The 25,301-nt window shown below is 34.6% G+C and overlaps 1 protein-coding gene across 1 annotated transcript in view; it reads left to right on the forward strand.

Annotated features, from left to right (window-relative positions):
• Positions 1-24,762, forward strand: part of ELL2 (elongation factor for RNA polymerase II 2) — a 96,513-nt gene extending 71,751 nt beyond the window's left edge. The window contains exons 5-12 of the mRNA XM_044662691.1: positions 3,354-3,613; positions 8,728-8,852; positions 9,023-9,116; positions 12,243-12,837; positions 15,470-15,536; positions 21,737-21,908; positions 23,618-23,662; positions 23,746-24,762. Of these exons, the coding sequence (XP_044518626.1) occupies positions 3,354-3,613; positions 8,728-8,852; positions 9,023-9,116; positions 12,243-12,837; positions 15,470-15,536; positions 21,737-21,908; positions 23,618-23,662; positions 23,746-23,862 (1,475 nt within the window). The 3' untranslated portion in view covers positions 23,863-24,762. The remainder of the gene's footprint in view (positions 1-3,353; positions 3,614-8,727; positions 8,853-9,022; positions 9,117-12,242; positions 12,838-15,469; positions 15,537-21,736; positions 21,909-23,617; positions 23,663-23,745) is intronic.
• Positions 24,763-25,301: the final 539 nt, after the last annotated feature.

Here is a 25,301-nt window from a genome sequence, read left to right on the forward strand (position 1 = left end):
CCCCCCCCCCCCCCCCCCCCCCGTGCATCATGGTTTTCTGTACTATAGCTTCATATCAGTGGGTAGAGACTCATTACACAGAGGCAACAGTGAGCTATCTAGACTGAAAGGCCTGGAAATCCACAGCCTGCATGGGAGTGAAGGATCGATATTAAATGGGAATACATATTCTTATTCCTTCTATAATATTTCTATTTTTAGCAACAGTTTCCCACAAGTGTTTTTATATATATAGTCTTTGCTAAGAGAATACTGGACATAGCTCCTTTTGCCAGTCCACCAAATTTCTTATTACTTAATAAAAATTCCTAATCTGTTCATTGGTTTTTCCTTTCTCTATACAATCTTGTTAATGCTTATAAGCATATTTTTTTATATAGTGATGTTTCCAAGTGTGTGTTATTGGCCATTGATTTTTCTAGATAGAAATAAATAAAACAAATATGATTTCCAGGGCTATGTCTATTTCTCCCCTTTAAAAAATGTATGAGCAGTATATGTTTGTATTTGTGTGTTTATGTGTATTTGTTGCCTTTCAAAAAATGACATATTCAATGATACATGTAAAAACCAGTGGAAATGTGCATGGGGGGAATAGAGGGGAGAGTAAGAACATGAATCATGTAACCATGGAAAATTTTTCTAAAAAATAAAATTTCAAAAAAATGATTATATATTATGTAAGTTTATGCTTATATGTTCAATGGGCCATATTAACATACAGCATCTCCATACTAACTACTGGTGTTTTTAAAACCCAATATTGGCTTTCTGTTGCCAAGCCAGGGTCTTTTATTTTTTTCCTCCCACAGGCCAGAAAAACAATTTCAGAAAGCCAGTTGGCAGTATCCACCCTCTTTCTGGGACATGATATTTTTTGTCTTTGTTTTAGCTGGCTTATTTATTTGATAGTTGTCAGATGTAGATAACTATTCTCTAACTCTCTGTCTCAATTTGAGTGGAAGAAATATCAATAACTTCCTGGTTGTATCCAAGTGTTAAGTATCTCTCTTAATATAGTGAAGTATAGATTCAGAAGAGCAGTCCCCAGGTCACACAGCACAGTCAGATCTGCTACCACCAGTTATATAAAAAGCTCTAGGGATTGATTAGAAGTTGGGTCTGGAAAGAGAATTAGGTTCTCCCACAGGTTTCATTAAAGGGACTTTTCTAGGATTTAAAAAAAAAAAAAAGATGTTTTCCCCACCCCTACCCTTGCCCCTTGTACTTAATACTTCCTGCTTTATTTTTCTGCCTTTTTTTGTCACTAATGTTTTCTTTCTTCCATAGTCTCTTTCCTGAATTGAATAGAAACCTTAGAGTTGGCAAAAGGATGTGTAAATGTTTGCTACAAATAACTCATTGGCTCCACACCATAGGTTCTCATTTCAAGCTAAGCAGCTAGTTATAACAACTAGATCAAAAGGGGCCAGATTACCTGGCCAGTACTAGGATCCTGCCTAGACTTTTTTCCTATGTCACTACTCTGACATCACTCCTGTGCTCTTATAACCAAATTACCCCTTCTTCACTTATCTGTCTCATTGCCTGTTCTCAGGGAAGAAAGTGCCTTGAGGAAAGATCAAACTAAACTAGAACCCTGGCCTCCATATGGGGAAAAAGCATATATATTAGGAGAGGGTGAAGTAAACTGCCATATAGTGAAAGTTTTTTACTACCTTTTGTATTTGTTAACATTTATCTTGCTCTTGACCATGAAACCACCTGTTTACTTTGTGCTTAGCTAAGATCAAGGGTAGAAAGATTTGCTCATCATTGTTAGAAATTGTGTTTATTTCCAAACACTCCAATAATCTCTAAAATTAGAGGGGAAACAAAAAAAGCTTTTTTTAAAAAAATCTTAATTCTTTTCCATTTCATCCTATAGTCTTTAGACCTTCCCATCTTTCTGGAGGGTCTTTGTTGTGTTCTTTGAGGAACGGTTTTTGCCATGTGCCGTGTCCAGATGCTAAAATTAAAAAGGCATTCAAACTTTGCCCTTAACTTTGCTTGAGAATAAAAAATAAGCCATCTCTCCACACCACTCCTCCTTTTCTTTACCCTCCATGTTCTAACCTTAGTTATAAAGCTACTGTACAAGATCATTTAGAGCCTGAACTCCAGCATTTACGTTTTTTTCTGAAATATTTGAAGCCAGTTAGTCTTACTCAGTGGTCTGGTGTGTTAGGCTGTCATTTTAATAATCTAAACAGCTATTTAACTAAGGAGCATTGGCATGACTACTCTTCAAACAACCTATGGAAGGGGATCAAAACTAGATGAGCCCCAGATAACACAAAAATCACAGTAAGTCTTTTTACCAAAAAAAAAAAAATTGTTCAATAAATTGTGTACTTAGGTACACAATGCCTGTTGCAGCCAAACTTTCTATATCTACAAGATACATCAATATCAGATATAAAGCAGAACTTAGTAAGATTTAGGTTCTCAAAAGGATATGGGTTTTCATATGGATATGGTTTACATAAAGAGAATGGGAAAGGCCTCCTTTTTCTTTTTACAGAGGCATAAACTACTCACCATCCTTCCATTGCTGAGGAATGAAGATCTGCTTATTTGACCATTTTTGAAAATGTTTTTTTCAGCTTCCAAAGTTTCTAGTTCAACCATCGATAAGAACATATAATTAGTAGGTTCTAGCCCTATAGTTTCTGCCTGAAATGAAAAGGTTAATATAACATTTGCATAATTGTCATTCAGCCCATTCTCAGTGCAGTCTAGAACAATTTTTATTAATCATGCCTTGTGATTTTCTAGATTTATATACAGCAGAGAAAAACAAACTGACATAGAAGTTAATGTTTTCATATACAGTCTTCTTTTTATTCTGTGTATACTGGAATGTTCATCTTTGTTAGTGATTATGTCATTTTTTTTAAAATAAAGAATATTTAACTAAAGGTTATAGCCCTATCTCTGGTCCCTTTGGGACTTAATTCTCTAGACCTCAGGAATTGCACTTAAACCTGATCTGATAGAGAAATCCTTAAACCTTACTTTGAATTATTATTTGCCTCAGTAATTGGCAGTAATAGGCAAATAATTTTACATACTCAAAACTTAAAAAAAACAGACAACATTTTGTGACCCCAGCCCTGCAAAATCATGTGCTATCACATTCCAAGTGCTTCTTCATCTTCTTTAGGATTATCAAGTTCTAGGTGAAAAATTGCAATGTTAAAAAGAACTTTGAGGTAATGAATTAGGGAAAACAAAAAGATGGCCTTTAGAAGATTCACATGTATGAAATGTGAAGATAGCTACCTCAGAACACTGACAGGTGCTTATCATAGCACAAAATCATTGACTATTGTCTTTTCCAATGGACCTAGGTAAAAGAGTACAGATTCGGAAAGCACCTCAAGTCGTTCCAGATGCAGTACCTGAGAGGAAAAGGTCAACTCCTATTAACCCTGCAAATACAATACGAAAGATCCATTTAAACAACAATATTTCTCAGCGGCCCTATAGAGACAGGGTGATTCACCTCCTGGCACTGAAGACTTACAAGAAACCAGAGCTACTTGCCAGATTACAGAAAGATGGTGTTAATCAAAAAGACAAGAACTCCCTTGGAGCTATCCTTCAACAGGTGAGACCAGTTTAATTTTTGTGGTCGTTCCTCTCACCATCTTCATCTTCTGGAGAGAGATCCTCAACTTCAATTAAGCTGGCTTGTTTCTCTTTAAAATAGAGAACTGACAGGATCAATTTAGTAAAGGGACAGTTTAAATAGCATAACTTATGTGAAGCTGAACTATCTCAGGGCAGCCATTTAATTCATTCATTTTAGGTGTAGTATTTATAAGCTAAAACATTCTAAATAGAAATAGAAAATTTAAAATTCTTGTCTTAGACAGTAAACTAAAGGAATATGCAGGCCCCAAACTTCAGTGAGCCATTGGGAAAGCATTCTTGGACCTGGAGTTTGGACATTTGGATTCTAAATCAAAGTTACAAGACCTTGAGCAATTCATTTAACCTGTGACCTCTATCTACCTCACAGATGAATGTATTTGTATCCCAGTCATGCCATTTACTACCATGTAATCTCGGGTAGGTCACTTAATCTCATTGGGCTACAGTTTTTCCTTATCTGTTAAATGGGAAAGGCAAACCAGAGAGAAGGTAAATGGCCTCTAAAGACCCTTTCCTTCTTGAAATTATGATCTAGAATATGTAAGCAAGAAAGAGTATTTCACACTTTTTATTGAGTTACTTGAACAATTGTCCCAGTTTCCATTGACTTAGACACAAATAGGAGTTTGACAGTTGTCTTTTTTTTTTCTAATTTGTTGTGTATGACTTTGGCTAATACATTTTTAGAAGTACAGATCAATTTAGAATATGAGTTTTATTAATGATTCTTTATTGCTATCCTTCTTATCCAGCCCTTTCCATGTACTACATTTACTAGAACTTCATTTTTCTGCAGACAAAATGTGTATTTAGGTTATGAATTTGGGGAGAATTTGAAGTGACCATTAGTACTTATTAGCATCATAATCATGGGTATGAGTCTAGTAAATTGAACGTTAATTCTTAAGTTGATAGTATTAGCCTCTTAATTTATGAAACTATTCAAGTTTGAATAGCATTAAGACCTTTTATTATAGTTATGGGTTTAGGAATTCTTATTCTTTGTTTTTTCTTAAAACAATTCCATGTTAGGAGTAGATATAAAGTTTCACTAAAAACCTTAATCTATTACTTCCAAGACTAAAATCATTTTATTCCCTTACCAAATGTCTAATATGTTCATGGAACTATCTTAAATGATATGCAGATTAGAGCAAAGATAGCAGACATTCAATGTGTCCCATCCCAGCACTTATACAATCATATCCTGGGGTGTTAGATGATTTGAATTTTCTTTAAAGCAACTCAAGAAACAAAATCAGTTTTAAGTTCATATGGCAGAGAGTTCTTTGGGGGAATTGTGTGTACCACAGGCAGACTGAGTTACAAATTAAACAAATGAAATTATTGCATTGGAGTAGGGAGGTGACAGTTTAATAAAACTTATGATAAACATGGGGTTGAGAAGCCTAAAGTAACCATACATATGTATATTATATGTATATAAAGATGTATAAAACCTTGAGTATTCATGAAACATGAATAAATGAAGCATTTGGGTGAGTCATTTTGGGATTTTAATAGGTGAGGATCCCACATTAGTAATTCTTGACTATATTCTGACTCCCTTGGAGCCATCTGGCACAATTAACGTTAAGAAGGCCAAGGCAAATAGAAGAAATTCACCAAAAATACAAAAACTTCCTTTAAATCAGTAATGTGAACTTCTGTTTGCCTGCCCTCCCCAACACTTGACAAAAATGATTTTTAATTGTAGTACCTTTCCCAAGTAAAACAGAAGTTTCTTGAGGGCAGAGCCTAATTCAATTTCGTTTTTTTGTCCCCTATGCCTTACATTGAACAGACACTTAAATACTTAAAGTATCAAATTACATTTAATTTAATTCAATCTAAATTTTCATCTGTACAACTCAAAAATGTATTGATTAAAATTTTACTGCCTTTCCTTTCTCTCTGATATCCATGGAAATAAATAGCAAGATTGCCCAAAAGTACATATAAAAGGGGGAAAGAGAAAGAACACAGGATCATACACAAACTGGTTAATCCTCTCCTGAGTAATAAAAGTTGAAAAGTTGCCCAAAGTAATCCTTTCCTCCTCTGCCAATAGGGATGTTTGCTGATTTGTTGCTCAACCTGATTATTACAAGTCATCCTTTGAAAGTTGTTAATTCAGCAAGTTGATAGCTCCTCGGACTAAACTCTGGCTAAGATAATTATACCTAAATTTAAAATTAGCTTAATATTTTTGGAAACTTTGATAACTTTTTCCTTATTCAAATAACACATATGACTTTGTTTTTAATTTTTCCTTGTATTTCTCTAGAGAATATTCTTATGAGGCTATTTTCCTGGCACGGGAAAACCAGCTCAAATGTTAAAACCGAGTTTATACTTAGAAAGGAAACACTGCAGTGACTAATTTATAATTTAATCCAGGACAGCCTTTGGTAGCCTGATAAAGCAAAAAAATCATTGGGTTTTCCTATTCGAATTATCTAGGCATTCAGATTAGGTCTCCATTTTCCTTTTCTAGAATTAACTTGGATGTCACTGTGGAAACTCCTTCTACCAAGGCATATCAACAGTTCTTCTATAATTTATAATCTTATGAAGTTGCCCAAGAAAACAGAAGGTGAACTGACTTGTCATCAGTTACACATCCAGCACATTGGAAAGGCAGAAATTAAATTCAGGTCTTCTTGACTCCAGGGTTTACTTTCTTTCCACAGTGCCTTTGTGATCTAATGTCAAAATAACTGGTTTCATTTTCAAAAGATAACATCAAAAAAATCTTCAAACCAAAGAGAGTTTTAAAAGCACTCTTAAATATAAAAATTAAAAATTAAAGAGAGACTATATTGACATAATTTTTTAAGACTGACTTTTCATTTAAGTGAAACTAATATTTCCACTATTAATAACCTGAAATTCATCAATCATTCAATAGAAGTGTGATACCCCAAATTGTAAATCATAATTCAGCTTCCATCATGGCCTGAAAAATTTTGGTCTCATGTCTATCATAGTGGTCAGGATAACCAGAGATGTGGATACAGATTATTAAAGAGGACAATAGTCATTAATTTCATTAAGGATAGTGGGAAGCCTAAGGATTTCTCATGGAAAAATGGAATTGCACTCTAAAAATCTGGTGACCTTGCTTAAAAATACTGCAAATATAACTTAATGTTAATTTTCATTTACAATTTTTCTAACACAACACTAATAGTTTCTATTAATTTTTATATCATATGTACAAATGGCATAGTGAAGATGAGTGATGGGCTTAGAGTTGGAAAGGAAGACCTGTATTCAGATAATGCCTCTTGTAAAGGGGGAAAATGGGAAAGATTATGGTTGGACTGGATATTTAAAGTTTGGTTGCCAGAAATTGATTACTCGATTTCAAATAAAAGACTCAAGTCAGGATGATTTTTATGGTGGTTTATTTAACACTTAGGAAAGTTGAAGGTAGGGAAAATGAGAGAGAGAAACTCTGGCCTGGACCAGAGGCCTGAACCAAGGGAGGCACAGAGGTTGATTAAACAAGGCTTCTAGCCACAAGGCCTCCTCTAAGAAGAGAGGCCTCCTTGAGGGTAGAGCCTCCAGAAGAGCCAAGGGAAGAGAAAGAGAGTCAGCCTGACTTATCCATGTGACAATTCAAAGGGAAGCAGGCTGAGATCTTACCTGAGCTCCTTCCACACCAAGTTTAAAGCACCAAAAGCCCTCCACAGGAAGTTCCCATCATATTTAAAAGATAGCAGCTTTCGTCACTTCCTGCATCCACCTCCAGTTTCACATGGACAAATGGCAGCCTGAATGCTGTTTTGGACTGCCCAAAGGGCAGTCACTTGTTTTTGATTTGTCACTTACAATCGCATGTGGGTCACAGACCTCCCCCTCCCCACTTAATTCTAAGTTGGGTGGGGTGACATTATTCCTGGTGCCATTTACACACTCTGACATTTGGTTGTGTAACCCCTAGGAAGTCCAGCAACCTCTTTGTGCCTCAGTCATTTCCCTAAAACTGATCTACTAAGTCATAGATGGGTTACAGTAACTTCAAATAATTAATTCCTTCTGGATCCACACATTTGTGAAATTGATGGCATCAGTGGATAGGTAATAAACAAAGAGAGGTAAAAAATAAAGAAAAATAAATTGATACACCTATTTCCCTTTAACTTTGTATTATGCCTATAGTGCTCCTGGAATAATGATCATATTAACTAGTGAAAGGTAGGTAGGAGAATGTTATTTAAAATCTATTTAAATATCTATAGAGGCTTGAATGTGTATTATAAACAAGTTGTCAGACTTGGTAAAAACAAACATTAATTAGCAGTGTAATCACATCCCTTCTTCTATATTTCTATATTTCTATACTATGGCCAGAGGAATATTTCTTATGGTGAAAGTTTAAGGAGTTTTAACTTAATTCACATGCACATTTGTTTTTGTGTCCTTGTAAGCAATATGTTTGTAGAGAACACAGATAATTTGAAGATTAACTCCCTTTTGAGAGTAATATTGCTATAACTAGACATATATAGAGATATTAGTAAACATAACTGCAAACCTGTGATTAGAAAAATGGGGATAAATGTATCCAAGAAATACTTTTTTCTCCTCATCTGTCCTAATGAATTTTTCCTACATGTCTTTGCACATTATAGTATTATAAAAGTGAAAAAGCCTTTCATGAGGAAAACATTTAAATGCCCACAAAGGGATAAAAAACACCAACCCAGAGTTTGCAAAATAAAAAGGGGTGTTTAATGAAATGTACTATGTACCAAATCAGCCATCTCTAATATGCTAATTAATTCAGTAGTGGCTTTTAAGTGTAAATTGTAAAGGTTCCTGCTGGTTCTGTACAAGCAGAAGTATTAAGTAGCTTATAGTTGTGAGTCAGCATGCATTTACTAAATCAGTGCCAGACACTGGAAATAAAAACAAAAAACAAAAATACAAGCAAATAAAAACTTTGGGATTTAAATGCCAAAGAGAAGACTTTATAATTTATTCTGGAGATGATAAGAAACCAGTGGAGTTTCATTTACAAATTAGTCTAAGGTTATATTTTTTTGGTCTTTGCTGTAGGTAGCCAACCTGAATCCTAAGGACCTTTCTTATACCTTAAAGGATTATGTATTTAAGGAACTCCAAAAAGATTGGCCTGGATACAATGAGATAGACAGACAGTCACTGGAATTAGTGCTATCTAGGTAAGTTGTTTTGTTGTTTTTTAAGGGGAAGAATAAAATTAGGATGCTAAACATTGGTACTTATGTTGCTTTGACTTAAGGGGTGGGAAGGAGAAGCAAGGGGGTAAACTTTCTCTTTAAAATCTTGATGAAATCTTTAGTATAACCTGGAACATGTGTGTCCTTTACAGAAAATTAAATCCATCTCCTCAGAATGCTACCAGCACCACCGGTTCAGAATCTCCTATATGTTCTAATAAAGATGCTGCATCTTCTCCTTCTCAGGTATTTCATAAAATCATAGAATCATAGAATGTTAGAGCTGAAAAGGACCTTGGAGATCATCAAGTCTAACCCTGATTATAGAAAATCAAGGAACTGAGGCCCACAGTGGGGAAGTGATTGCTGAAGGCCATATCACTTGGAGAGAGGCAGAGTCAGGACTAGAACCCAGGACTCTTGGCTCTCAGTCCAGTGCTCTTTCCACTCCTGGTGGCAACTTAATGGGAATGCTTCACTTTGACCCTCTGGTGCAACAGATGAAATTGTAGTTGTTCTGAAAGTTTATATATCCATAGCAGGATTACTTCAATTCCATTGATAACTGACTAGATGACTCTCAAGTCCCTTCCAGCCCCATGATTCTGTGATTTACTACAGGAAATTCAGGAAATTTAATCTTAACTAGAAACACGTATAACTTGAATTTTTTTTAACCTTTTTAGCAATTTTCTTAAAAGTCCCAAAAAGAAAAAATGATTTAAAAAAAAGTACACTGTGTACCACTTCTTAAAGACAGCCAAATATTATAAATATAGAAGGTAACGATTCATACTACAGAATAATTTGTTTTGTAAAAGCATTCACCATTTCCCTTGAATATTTAAATGGAACTATTCTCTCTCCTTTGGTGTAGGCAGACCTTCTACTGGTGTAAATTGCAACCCTTCAACACTTCATTCACCCTGATTAATTCTTAGCCATTTCTTTCTAATAAATTCTCCTTAGATAATCTCCTTAAACTGCTGGAGGCCTTCCTTAATATATTTAAAGCCTAATTTACTTTTTTAAGAGCTTAATTTTCACATCCCTTTTCAGGAAGGAAAAAATGCTTTCAAGTAAGTTTGTTTTTAATATCCTTTTAGGTTCAAAGGAAACATTTTTCTCTATGTTCCAGGGGTAGGAAAAAAAGAATTTTGAACTCAAATTAAAGACAATAAAAATTTCACTGTTAGTGTGTTTTTTTTATTTTTTTGTCTTAAAGCATTAAATAAAAGGATCATCGCTATTATTAGAAGTCTATCACTGAATGAAAGGAAGCAAACAACCATTTGCCATGCCTCTCAACTCCCAGAGGCCAGTTGGGTTGTAATCTCTTTGAAGTTGGGTGTCCCAGAGTGATCCCCCTTGCTTGGAATTATCCCCCAGTGCATTAGGCCTACTCCAGAGGGAGATCAGAGCAATTCTGGGTTAAATCAGAACCAATCTGCCTAAGATTGAACATATTCTGCTTCTGCCCCACACTTCTGAAGCAGTCTTGAACAAATTTGATCATTTATTCTTGGCAGTTGACCCAGATCCCTGGTGGTACTGCTGACCAGAATAGACCTCCCACTCTAGGCACACATGCCCAGGCCTGAGAATAGAAGTGACCTGTGGTAAAGAGTAATGAAGCATGCCTTAGGTTTAATGACAGCTGTTAATTCATTCTCATCATTATCTCAGGAGCATAACATCTCTACTCTTCTTGTTAAGAAACTTACCCCCAGCTATTAGGAAATATTTTGGAGCAGAGGAAAAAATAAAACTTTTGATTTGTGGCTTTGCTCTTACTCTGTAGCAGCTTCACTTCTATAGGGAGAGGGTAGATGAATGAATTGGTAAGTCCTTATGTTGTTTGTATCATACATGAAGCCTATATAGTATTATATTACATTTAATTAAAAAAAATTTTTTTTTGACCCTTACCTTCCATCTTGGAATTAATACTGTGTATTGGTTCTAAGGCAAAAGAATGGTAAGGACTAGGCAATGGGGAATTAAGTGACTTGCCCAGGGTCACCCAGCCTAGGAAGTGTCCGTGACCAGATTTGAACCTAGGACCTCCCATCTCTAGGCCTGACTCTCAATCTACTGAGCCACCTATCTGCCCCCTACATTTAATTTTAAATCTATAACTTGTACATGGAACTGCCTTGCCTCACTTTTTATTTAAAGGTTATCTTTTCTATATATAGTAAAGGAGGTTCTTAAATCTTTTTTGTGTCATTGACCCGTTTAGCAGCCTGGTGCACTCTGCAGACCCCTTTCTCAGACTAATGTTTTTAAGTCCTGAAGAAAATGTTAAATTTCAGTTAAAGGTTAATGAAAATAGAGATATAATTTTTGTCCCATCCAACTTCACCAACCTTCTAAAATCTACCTAGGAACTCCTTTGGGATCCATGGTTAATAAATAACCCCCTGGTGTAGATGGATTATATATCTATCTATAACTTTGTGACAGTAGTTATTCTCTTGGTTAAGATGAAAACATCCCCTATCATTTTTGCCAATGCCACTTGGCTCTCTCATGACCTAGAAAGCACCTTTGATAGAGCATTACACATAGAGTCAGAAGAACCTGAATTCAAATATGTCTTTAGATACTCACCAGCTGTGTGGCCCTAGGCACATCACTTAACTTCTCATCTGTAGAATGAGGATAATAATAGCACCTATCTCCTAGGGTTGTTATGAGAATAAAATGAGATCAAATACTATCAATTTGAAAGCACTATATGAAATGCTAGCTGTCATTATTTATCATTCTAACTTAGTGAATGAATATTTGAGTAAAAATGTAGTAGCATTTCTGGAAAGATTGGTGGTTTAGACATTACTAGTACAAGCACTTGTTCCAAAATAGATGAAATAATAAATTTGTGAGCTATAATATTAATTTTAAAGCCAGAACATTTTCGCACATTAGGAGAGACTAAATAAGTGTTGGCCTATTGCTTTTTGCCAGGTCTCGTTAGTTCTCACAGGATGAAATGGTATAAATTGCTCCCTCCTCACACTGTTTAAAACTAGGTCAGCTGTGGCCAACAGAGCTGGATTACTTGCTTTATTTAGTGCTATTACTATGCCCTAAGATCTCTGTGACAGAAGCATTTAGAGAGAGGTGGTGATCTGATCAGATGGATTTGAATACCATCTCCTAAGAAATGTCAATGAACCAGACTGTTAGATGACTTCACTTTTTTTGTTGTTGTTGCTGATGCTTGAGAAAAAGTTAATGTTTCACCATTAGCATTAAGGTGTGAGCAAGGCTATTCTACTGGATGTGCATTAACCAGTCATTTAAATTTTGTGTTCCATATTGGTGCCAACTAACCTGTTTTTATTCCTTCCTATTATTGTTTTTCAGAAACGCCTTTTGGATTCAGATTTCACAGATCCCTTAATGAATAAAAAAACACGGATATCTCATCTAACAAATAGAGTTCACCCAACATTAAACGGTCATTTGAATTCCACCCATGCTCCACCACCACCACCACCTCCTCCTCCTCCTCCACCACCACCTCCTCCTCCTGCAGCTGCCGCCACCCCAACTCTACCACCTCTTCCTTCAACCCACCTTCCAGTTTCAAATCCTCCTCAGACTGTAAATTCTAACTCCAATTCCCCTAGCACTCCAGAAGGCCGGGGAACTCAAGACCTACCTATTGACAGTTTTAGTCAAAATGGTAGTAGCATCTTTGAGGACCAGCAGGACAAATATACCTCTAGGACTTCTTTGGAAATCCCACCACCCGGTTCAATCCTATCAAAGTGTCCAAAGCCAATGGAAGAAAAACATTCAATGTCACATAAAAAATCTAAAAAAAAATCTAAAAAACATAAGGAAAAGGACCAAATTAAAAAACAGGACATTGAAAATATTGAGGAAAAGGAGAAAGACCTTAAGACAAAGGATGAAATTGCCAAGCTAAATAACTCCAGTCTGGATTCAAACGAAGGTATTTGAAATTTCCATAAAGAATGCTGTTTTAAAATAATGTGGGAATGCTGTTGGGACTCTCAGGATTACTGGTTTCTAATGAATTTCTAAACATGATTTTACATGTGCAGTATTTGGTAGTAATACAATGGTATTGACTACATCAGCCCTCCTGAGAATATCTTTTAGGCCTCTTGTAGAAAGTGGGTCTTGTTGAAGCTTTACAAGACATTATAACAGCTACAAATAGCATTTTAATACTTATTTAACTAGAAACATTTAGCAATAAGAAATATTTATTAACCCCCCTCAAAAAAGGATATATCTATTAGAATTACTAGAATTAGCATTAGAAGTGAGAAAATGTAAAAAAAAATTTTGAAACTTGCAAATGAAATTAAATTTGAATGTCAGCTTCAGTCAGAGCCTTGCCAATTTTCCATAAGTTGCTAGTTGATTCATTTGGTGTCTTGTGCAAATGTTTTATATTATAACAATAATTCTGTATATATCAGTAAAGTAACATAATTTTAAAAATTCTGGATTTCCATTAACCCAGATATTTAGCATAATTGAGATGCATGAGTTTCTTTTATCCAAACCTAAATCAAATATTCTCTTTTCCTAAGAACAATAAAACACAGAAAGTATGCATGTTCTGGCAGGAGCTTGATATATAAGGGGAAAAAAAGAAAAATCTAGATAGACTAAGAAGCACTGTTTAGAGAAAACATTAATGGCTAAAGTACTAGAATTCACACAATAGACTTTCTGGGGTACTTCCTTGGAATCATTGCAATGAACTTAAAGTCTTTGATAATACAATTCAACTTTTTGATTTTCAAAAGAAAATACTAGCTTTGTAGAGTTGCTTCTCTAAGAGTTAAGGTCAAGCTCACCAAAAAATGGAAGAATCAAAGCTCATCTTTCAGTCTTATAGCTAATTATAAATGCAGGCAATGACTAAGGCAAAATTGCTCAGAAAAATATTGTGCTTTAGTCAAGTATATGAATAAGGAATGTGCCATATTTTACTTTCTACATTTGTGCATATAATTGAAATGGTACAATTCTCTAATCTTAACTTTTTTTCCTGTGTAATACTTATAGCAGGGAAAAATTTATAGAAGTGATACAGCAGAATGAATTTGTAGTAAAATTTATCATTAATGTGAACTTGGGTATGATAGCATGTCAACTTGTGCCCTCTATTTTCATAGAGTCTGAGACAGAGGCCATCTTCCTCAAAACCCATAAGAACATCAGAAGTCCAGCATTTAGAATTCATAATTCAGATCTCTAAACATATGCTGTCTCCTAACCTCTCCCTTGCCTGTAAGATAGAATTCTTTTTCTAGCTTAATCTTAGTGCTGGGGTCCAGAACAATTTAATGGTTAGGGAAATTTATTTCAGACTTCTAAGGTGGTCAAGTTGACTCTTAGCCAGACTCAATTTTTCCTCAGGAATTCAGTAGCAGTCATACTCCTTTTCCATGACAGATTCTAACTGTGTGTCAATCTCAAGCTTCTTTTGAGTTAGAATTTGGAGTTTCCCAGAACTAAGAAAACAAAAAGAAAATCTAAAGCCACATTCTCCAATTTTGATTTAAAAATCAGACTCTGTTTAGTGACCAGGAAAAGGACCAGATGACATATGCTCAGGTATCCATGCAAGGGTAAAATCATAGAGTGTAAAAAATTTTTGTTTTGTTTTGTTTTATCCAAACCTTGATCATATGATCCTTAAAAATCTGCATGCTCTGGAAGGTGAGATCTGCATTTTAAAGGGGGGGGAAATGAGAAAAAAATGGATATGAAATTGCAAAATGTCCATTTTTCTCTTGCAAAGGAGATTTAAATTTTGCCAGCAAGCAAGTGATAGAGGTTTAGTTTATTAGCTTTGTTTTACTTTGGATGGCATAAATTTACTCTCATTAAAAGAACCATTAAACATATTCTTTGAAGGTGGTTTACTTAAATGAAATACTCTGGGGATTTTACACACTTTCCTAACAATGCTCGGGGACTGACACGTTATTTTTCTTTTCCTTTTAAAAAAAGTTTAGTATTAAGAGGTTATTTCAGTATGAATTAAGGCATAGCACTACCTTATTGTGTGTGTCTTAAAACTGATGGGAAAACTTTTGGCACAATTCAGCAGACTTCATACTCCTCCACATTTCCCCTCAAAAAGGATGGCAGTAAAAATACAGTGACTAAAGCAGTCTGCTGCCTCACATTATTGTCTTGTCTGTCTTGTTCAAATCCCATGAAAATTAGATGTTGATGTAAAACTTGTTTCTCCAATTGTTTGGCTGCATCTGCCACCACAGTACTTGAATGCTGTGCAGATGCCACAACTTTTCTTGAAATAATAGAAGATTGACCTTGGGTTAAGATTGGATTCCTTTATTGTGCAGACGCTGCAGTAGCTGGTGCTCTTTCAACTCCTGGTATTGGCCGTGGTAGAGCTAGTCATATGGCCTCTATTGTTCATGTTCAATTGTATTCCTTGCTCACTGTTGCTTATTGAGGTGGCAGAATAGAGTTTCTAGGAAAAGTGTTCTGGGTGCTTCTGATCTGGATTAGAACTTGAGGTTTATTGTAACCACATTAGATGATGAACATATTAAAATTCTGTTTCTTCCTAGGAGTTAAAGAGGTTTGCACTGCCTCCACAGATCCTTCATCAACCATTGAGCTACCAGATTATTTGATGTAAGTTGAATATCTGCCACCAAAGAATGATAGCTTAAAAGTCTGCAAATTCTCTCTGTATGATTTCCAAATCAGAAAATTTAAGACTTACTTAAAAATTAAAATGCTTAGACAATGTTTTCTTCTCAAGGGACTATCCCTAAAAAGCTGATGTTTCTAAAATTAGTACTGCCAACTGGCTTTCCTGGTTAGGCATATAATACTGCCCCATCCTTCTTCTGGGCTGTTCTTCTGTTCAATGGCCTTTAAGTGTACAAGAATCCTGCTCTTTGTTCCCATGGACAGATGAAGCATTTGAATATGGAAGAATTCAGCTCTCCAATACTTCAAAGCTGACAAGCCTGACTTAGTCAGGGTGCAGTCATTTTGTAGGCTCCCAAAGGGAGGCTTAGTTATTGGTAAATGTGGATTCACTGGGATTTACAACATGCTCTTAAATCATAAAAAGGACAGCAAAACATTTTCCTTCGACCATTGGAACAAACACTCAGAGTCTATTTTCTCCCTTTTAAAATGGAGAAAATGTCAAAATTTGGACAATGCCTATATCTTCTAGTTCTTCTTTGTGTGTGTGTGGATAGGTATGTGTGTATGCATATGTAGTTATTATGTCACCAACATATTAAAATGCTAAGTTGAGGATGTTCTTCTAAACAGAAATCATGACTTGGATATCCATATCTGCTTTCTATAGTATCATAGGTCCTGTTGGAATAGAAAATAACTAAGCAGGAGGAAGATAAAGAAATGGAGTCAGGCGAACCCTGTTCAAAATGAATTATAAACAAATGTAAAATATTTATGAAAAATGAAAAGCTAAATGGAATTGAGGCTAAGTTTGAATAGACTTGCCATCCTAAAATCTTTACTAGAAATCATGTCAAACTTTTGGGCTATCCAAATTTCTCTTCCTAAAATATATCCTTAGATAATACTATAAGATGTTGTGATTGCTTTATTTTGAGAAACAAACTTATTTATGAATGATAATTCCCTAAAACATAGGATAATAGATTTGAAGCTAAGAGGGACCATCTGGACAAGAGGTTATCTTGTCCAGAAGTGTCAAAATTCGTGGCCCATAGCACTCCCAAATTATAGCCAGGACCAGACTAAAATGTAATTGGGAAATACTTAACCAAATAAATAAGACCATAAAACATTCAAAATGCTAATATATGGTTTTCTAAATCAATATGTAGTCCACAATGGAGTAGATCCTCACGTACAGTTTCGTGGCCCCCATTTCTGTTTGAATTTGCCACTTCTGATCTAATCCAAACCTCTCGGTTTTTTAGATAAAGAAACTGAAGAAAGTAACATAACTAGTAAATAGCAAGCTGGGTTTTGGATTCCAGATCCAGCATGCTTTCCATCTTAGTTATTATTCATATAGCTAAAAAGGAATTCAAGAAATAGTGCTAAACAGAATCTCTTTCAATTAAATTAGTGTGTGATTTTAGAGCTCTTTAGAGAAGCCTAAAAAAAACCAGTAGCAGCCAGGACCAAATCAGCTACTTCGCACTGTCTGCTGAGTTGGCACTCCAGTGTCTTTGACAGTCAGCAATGCTCTCTGGTGAGACAGCACCTATTCCATGGCTAAAGAGGATGCTTTTTTTGTCACCACAGAAATTGTGCTATTCTTTGAAAGTTGACCACTCTCATATGATAAGTGGCAGGATTATCTATATCCTAAATTCTTTTTTATAGATGTTGGATCTACCACAATAGAATAGTAAAATGTAATTTGTAATACATTGGCTATTACTGTGCGGAACCAACCCCTCCTCCCACTGTCCACATAACTAGTGATGACAGATTCATTGTTAAGGAATGTGAAAGGATACCATTTTTTTTAATCTTCAGTTCCTAATAGAAATTCAGAGGCATTTGTGACTATGTTTTTTAAAATAAATCATAATTTAAGTAGCTCTAAGTTTGCATGTGATATTTTTTGATTAACAAATTTGTGCTAGTAACTGTTTTTAACATATACATACAAAAATGAGTGGGTTTAAATGAGAAACCTTAACAGTCATGCTGGCATTTACTTCTTTATTCATCATCTTTGGATTTTGTATACTTTTAAGAAGTTTTCCAACATAATTAACCAGCATTTCCCACAATGTGAATCAGTAAACATTTATGAAGTACTCTGTTCTAAGCACTGTGCTAGGTACTGAGAATAAGAATACAAAACTGAAAGTTCCTGCCCTCAGAGAATTTACATTCCACTTGGAGGTTGGGGAGGGAGAGAATACAACAAGTTAATAAAAGATATATACAAAATAGATACCAAACAATATCTAGGGTTAGGGGACTGAAAGAATCAAGAAAGGATTCTTGAAGATGGCACTTGAGTGAGCAGAGGCTTTTGAAGGGAGCTAGAAGCCATGGGATAATCAATGGCAAGTGAGAAGGGAAGATTATTCTAGGCATGGGGGAGTGGGATTCAGGCTGTTCATAACAGCAGAAATAAGAATTATATAAATGCCATAATAAAAAGTCAGACAGCTTGACTAGAATATAAAGTGTGCAAGAAAGAGCCATGTGCAGTCAATCATCTTAGAAAGGGAAGCTAGAGCCAGATTAGGAAAAGCTTTAATAACCAGTAGAAAAGCTTGTCTTTTATCATAGAAGAACAGGAGCCATTAACATTCCAAGATATGGTCCAACCTAGGCTTTAGGAATATCCATTTTAACAGTTTTGTGAAGGCTGGAAAGACTAAAGATCTAAAAAGCCAGTTTGTCTAAATGAGAGGTAATAAGGATCAGTTATCATAATTGTGATATGAGTCAAGAAATGAATGTGAAAAATATTCAAGAAACAGAATCCTTAATACCTGTCAGTAATATCTTGGATATGGAGTTGGGGGTGAATGAGAGCGAGAAGTTGGATGATTTGTAGGTTGTGAATACGTATGACTAGAAGAATAATGGTCCCACTAAACAGAACCAGAGAATTTAATATTTGAGGAATGGGTATAAAGAAAAGGATTAATAGCTTCTGTTTAAGATGTAGTGAGTTTGAGATGCCTATGGGACATCCAGGTAATAAGGTCTAGTAGGTAGCTGGAAATGCCTGACTAAAGAGAACTCAGAAGAAAGAGGAGAGCTGGATACAGAGATCTGAGATTTATCAGCATAGAAAAATGGAATACATAAGAAATGAGATAAAAGCACCAAGAGTAAGAAAAGAGGGCTCAGGACAGAAGCTTTTAGGTAAATTGACACAATGGGAATGGAACTGAGAGATTATCAACCTGAAAAAGAAACTAGAAGGATGCATCCTGCAGGTGTGAACAGAACCAACCCAGAACACTTGTCATGAGGAGAGAATATTCATGAGAATGTAACAGTTGTGTCCATGTCCATTTTTCTTTTCTTTAGTTTTAGTGGATAAAGTTAGTGAACAAAAAATTCCTCCATAAACTCTACAATTAGTTCTAACTAAAAAGTATACCCCAACTAAACTTTTTTATAAGGATGCTAAATAATTAGCAAAATAGATATGGACTAAGTTGCCTTTCTTTTCTATTATCCCATCCACCTAGGTGATCCTGCTAACTTAAGTATCTCAAACACTGATTGTCAAAGAAAAGAAGGCAAAATGAAAAGCAAAAAACAATAGTGTTAAATTTGGCAAATAATTCCCTAAAAAAATTGGGAGTTGGCCACAAGAAGTATAGTTTATTTTGCATGTTTCATTGCTATTTATTATTTGTTCTAGTGCCAATTTAAATGTCATTCTTTAACAAAAAAGAAGAGCTAATTTTCTTCTTTTAAAATAAAACTTAAAAGGAATTTTTTTAAAATGTGTAAATAGAAAGTATAAAATACTGACAAGACTCTAAACTATATAACCAAACATTTCCATAGCAGAAACACAACAATACAATCCAGTTTGGGATGTCTCCTAATGGTTTGGAACCACTAAATAAAACTTTATCTGGAAATCATGAATCTGGCAAGTGATAAATATTTTCAGTGGTAAAATAAAACTAAACTTGATGTTCCATGTAACCATTTTACCTTGTATTCTCTCTAAATGCTCTTTTTTTCCCCTGGGTTTCCTTTGGGTGTGCAGGCAAAAGCAATCCACTTGCAATAAAGACTAATTTGCCCCTCCTTTGACAATTTTGGCCAGCAAGATGACTTGAAATTGGCATGGCTGTGCTATCTCAGTTACACTGAAATTAAACTTGCATACCAACTCAGCATGAATAAAAATACTAAGTGGAGCATTAAATCACTGTTTCCTGTAGCATCTGTGATATATCCATTACTAGGAAATTGATAGGATCCTGTATTAAATTAGAGTTGAATGTAAAGTAACCCTATGTTAGGGAGTATAATAAACTCAGCTTAAAATGTATACTACTGAGTTCCAGGTGATTTATATGTTTTCAAAAAACTAAATTCAATGATAAAGAAAACCTAGTTCTGATCCTTTGGCATTTTTGTTACCTCTGAATCTATATTAGACATAATTATAATCCTTGTGTCTTCTGCTTCTCAACCTAGGAGAATAGACTCTGTTCTGTCTTTTTGCTTGCCATTGTTAAATGAACTATATAAATAACATTTCTTTTATAGTCTATATATATATATATATATATACATATATATATATATACACAAACATATATATGCAAAGGGTATGATATAATTAAGATGCAAACTTGCACCTTATGAAATACTCTTTGTGCCAGTTATTCTTAAAGAACTAAAGAAGAACTTCACTTGTAAGAGTTCTTAATTTTTTGTGTCATAAATCTTTTGGCATTCTGGTGAAGGCTACAAACTCCTTCACAGAATAATGTTTTTAAATACATTTAAAAAATACAAGATAGTCCATCAATTATACTAAACAAAGTTGACAAAATATACTTTTTACAAAACAAATTTAATCAATCACTGCTCTATTGTAAAATATAATATTGTTTTTCTGGCTATATATTTAGCATTCAAATTCCTCATGACTTTTTTATTTTTAAATAAGTTTTAATTACTATCTTCTGTATCTTACAATATTATAACTGTCTCAAAGTTCTTTCTCCATATAACAAATAGTATTTTTTGAGAGGGGGGGAAAGTCCACACCACTGATCAATCAAAACATTGAAAAGTTAAAAAAAAAACATGTAACTGTGGGCCTCCCACTTCCACCTTGTCCTCTCATATCTCTTCAATCAAGTGATGCTTGATCTTTATAATTTTATCAGATTTTCTTTTGAATTTTTGGTTAGATATTTTTTCTACCTATATTGGTGGTGTGGTTGCTGTGAATATTATTTTCTTGACTGTTTATTTCACTCTGCATCAGTTCATATAGATCTTTTCATGCTTCTCAGTATCCATGGCATACATCATTTCCTCTAGTACAGCCATATTCCATTGCATTCGTGTACCACAATTTTTGTTTAGACATTCGCAGTCAATGGATATCTACCATGTTTCTAATTCTTAACTATCACAAAAAGTGTTGCCATAAATATTTTGATGTTTATCAGGGCTTCTTATTGATGACTTCCTAGTGATTCTAAGAGTATGTACTTTTTCATCACTTTATTTGCATAATTCCAAATTGCTTTTCTAAATGAATATACCAATTCAAAACTCCACCAACAATGAATTAGTTTACCTATCATTTCACAGCCCCTCCAACACTGACTGTTGCCTTTTTTGGTCAGGGAATGAAGTAACTAAAACTTTAGGGTTGTTTGATTTACATTTTCCTCATTATTAGTGATTTAGAGCATTCTTTCCTGTGGTTATAAATACTTTACAATTCTTCTTGATTCCTTATGTCTTAATGTTTCATATAGTTATCTGTGAGTGGTAGTAGCCCATTTTGGGAGGGGGGGGCACAGGAAATGGTAGTTTTAAGAGAATAAATTTTCCATAAATTATTATTTTTTACCTGAAGATATTTTAATTATGTCACCGTTATTATTAATGCTGTTTTATATTTTCTTGCATTTCCTTTAAACCCTTAAGCTTTGATAGCTTGTTTAATGATAACTCATCAAAGAGAACATAGGCAGTTTTCTTGTGCTTGGTAACGAAAGCATGAAAATAGACGTTATTGAAGGATGTCATTTTAAAAAATATTTAAATAAAATCTTTGGTCAGAATGATGATACTTAATGTTTTTATATTCTGTCTCATAATATTAATCTTCATATATTTTTTATTAGAAAATATATTGCTATTGTCTCACATGAGCAACGCCAGAATTATAAAGATGACTTCAATGCAGAGTATGATGAGTACAGGACTTTGCATGCCAAGATGGAGACTGTTGCTAGAAGGTTTATTAAACTTGATGCACAACGTAAGCGCCTTTCTCCAGGCTCCAAGGAGTATCAGGTAAAGAATAGGTAGACCTGAGCTAGCACATGATTGAACTTTTCTGTCCCCAACATCCATCTCTAGCCAAAGAATGCAAACCCATTCTCAAAGAACCTCAGTCCCTTCACAATTTTCAGAGTGGCAGATTATTCTGTTCCCAAGTATAGCCATGTGATATTTGGCCTTAATATAAAATTAGGAGAGGGAAAAATAATTCAAAGAGGTATTTAATAGAAAACTTATTACAGATAGAGTTGTTGAATTTCATCCAATGCATGAAAGGAATGTGGCCTTTGGGGAAGTATATTATTAACTCTTTGAACTCCTAATGTTTAGAGCCATGAGAGAAGTACCACTTTGGCATAGATAAAAATGAGGGCCTATCCCTTAGAGCACACATACTGTGTTTCCAGAGCCAGCAGTGTTTAAAGAAAGTATTATAGGTAATAACTTTTTGCATTTACCACACAAAAGAAAATTTAAAATCTTCAAAACATTTATGAACACATAAAATAATATTTAAAGTTTGCTGCCATGTCTGATTTAACCTTTCCCACATTTTCCTAATTTAATTATTCAAATATTCATTTTTTTCTATATGTAAGCTTAGTATATTTTACTAAATGTTCTTCCTCATTTTCTCTCTTTTCTTACTAGCCAGTTCTACTAAAGTAGGAAATAGCTTTCTAATTGGTTTTCTTGCCTTAAGTCTCTCTTCTGTACCCTTTACATGAATCTTAATGCACTGATTAGGCAATATCTTTGATCTACTAAAAACAAAAACTCTGACTAAAAGTTGCAGTATAAATGTCTTAGCATCCAGGGTCCTCCTCAATCTGACATTAATTATAGTTATGTAGTATTTCCTACATTTTATCTCATGTTATTCCATTTCAAGTACTCAATGTTCTAGCCAAGTTGGACTGTCCCATCTTCATCCTTGTTCCTTCTGTCTTCATGCTTTTGTGCATGCCATCCCCCACATAGGTGCTATTCCCATTTTGCCCTCTCTGAAATTATTCCCTTTCTTCATAATCTAAGCCACTTGTCAGTTTATTAAGCCTTCCTTGAACTCCCTATCAAAAATTCCTAGATTTTTTCCCAGCACTGTGTCTGGATCTCTCCATAGCACTTATTCCATTCTACCTCATCTCACATTTTTCAGAGCTCAGCCCCTCACCATCAGATTGTGAGCTCTTGTCTCCTTGTTGGCAGATACCGTGCCTTTGCATCTTCAATACCTGGTATCTTAAGTTGCACATTGTAGGCATTTAATAAATATTTGTTTACTAACCACTGAAACTCTTGATGTTAGCATAATCTATATATTATATCCTTATTTATATATGGAATCACTTTACCCCTCATTTCAATCCCTTTGAAATAAAAATAAATGAATAGATAAGAATAGGTAGGGATCACTATAAATTAGTTCCTCCCAACCTCCCCTAGAAGAACAATCTGAAAGCCTATGCCCTAGAGATTCATTATGTAATAGATTAACAGGTTTCATCTTTATATAGACTTTATAGAATGGCATCATTTTTACAGGACTATTTAGTTAATTAGGGTATAAGCGATGGAGATGGATTTGTTTTTATTTCCTTCTGCATAATTAGTTAAAAGTAAACTCATAATGAAATTCAGCTCCTGCGAAGGAAATCAATTATTCATTCTTTATGAAGAATTTTTCCTTCTATTCTGATTTCAAGCCTTTTGTTTTGTAGACTATTCATGAAGAAGTCTTAGAAGAATATAAGAAGATCAATCAGGTAAAGACAGTATTTCATTTTCTATTCTGTAGTAAGAAAGTACTATATGTTTCTGAAACTTACCTTATTTTTCCCTTCCACAGTCTAGCCCCAATTACCATGAAGAAAAATACAGATGTGAATATCTCCATAACAAGTTGGCTCACATCAAAAGACTAATCGGTGAATTCGACCAACAGCAAGCAGGGTCCTGGCACTAGACCTCTGCTTAGACCAGAAGATGTGAATAAACTTAAGCTTATTTATTTAAGATTCCAAATGAGTTGCTCTAAGATTCTAAAAAGTTGAAACTTTGTCAGTTGAAAGTTTCAGTATTAGCAAACTTTGAGTTACTTTTTTTATTATTATTATTTTTATTTTATTTTGCTTCCCTGTATATTTGAAGCTGCTTTTTTCTGGTCCCTTTTTCTCCTTCAAGACTTGGGTGTGTCCATGGAAATCATTTTTAGATAGTGGGGATCCAGCGTCTATACTTAAAAGTTGTGCACATTTTAAAAGAAGTAATGTAGCAAGTTGATATGCTTTTGGATAAACATAGGCCTGTCTTCTGACCCTTGTTCATGCGAACTCTTTGCCTTAATTGGTAGAAGGTTTAGAAATTTGCACAAAATAAAAAAAAAAAAGTTAAAACATTGTTTTGGAGGGTTAAGAAATAGAAGGGTATGTTCATATATATATTATACACCGCCTGACTTGATCTCGAACAGTAATTTATCCCTGCAAGTTAAACCCCCCACTGCAATGGTTGCCTTAAGGTGTTTGCTTGTTGTATCCATAGTGTAGTTAATTATTAGCTACACTGCTTCCCATTTTATTAAAGCAACGGGAAGCACTTTGTGGCCTACCAGCGTCTGTAAGAGTGTGCTTGTCCTGTATGTGTGCAGAGGTTGTGTGGATGTGAGCATGCATGAAGAAAAAAAGCTGCTACTCTTAGTAGGCCAAAACGCTCAGGTTAAAACAACTGACGAGTGTTACTGTAGGTTTTTTCCTATTAAATTGCTACTTCTATTGTGGAAGACAAAAGCATTTCCATTTCAACAGTTTGTCAGCTTTATTAATGTTGGGAAAAATCGATGTCATGAAAATGAAACCAGTCTATAGTTTTGGGGCAAAATTATAAAATTAAACATGTAGGTAACCTATTTATATACTGCTATAAAGTATTTTTTTGAAGAGAGATATGCAAAGAAGCTATTGCCTACATGAAATGTATATTTAAAGATTTTTTTTTCTCCTGGGTGACAGGAATATAACAAAGAACAGATATATTTAACTATAAAATACTGTGATTCATCAAACAGCACAAACTTTCATTTCATGCAGTTTATCTGTTTACTTTGATTTAAACTATCACTTGTATCGTGTGGGAACATAAGTTATTTGGTCAAACATGTAAGGACTTTGAACTAACGTTGACTTAAATTGTGTTGTCTTATCTGTATTGTCTTTTCAAAGTGCTGCCAATTGAAAAGGGAAGCATTATGTTTACAAATCTGATTTTTGGAATGTTTGCCAAAATTTTGGTAGTGTCTTTAATAAATGTCTCCAGCATTCCCCCCACCCCCAAAAAACGCAACTCCAACCAAATTTGTTGTGTATCACTGTAAACCAGAATATGTTTGGTATTTGGATCCTTGTA

This window comes from Gracilinanus agilis, chromosome 1, assembly GCF_016433145.1.
Source record: "Gracilinanus agilis isolate LMUSP501 chromosome 1, AgileGrace, whole genome shotgun sequence".
NCBI classification, from domain to species: Eukaryota; Metazoa; Chordata; class Mammalia; order Didelphimorphia; family Didelphidae; genus Gracilinanus; species Gracilinanus agilis.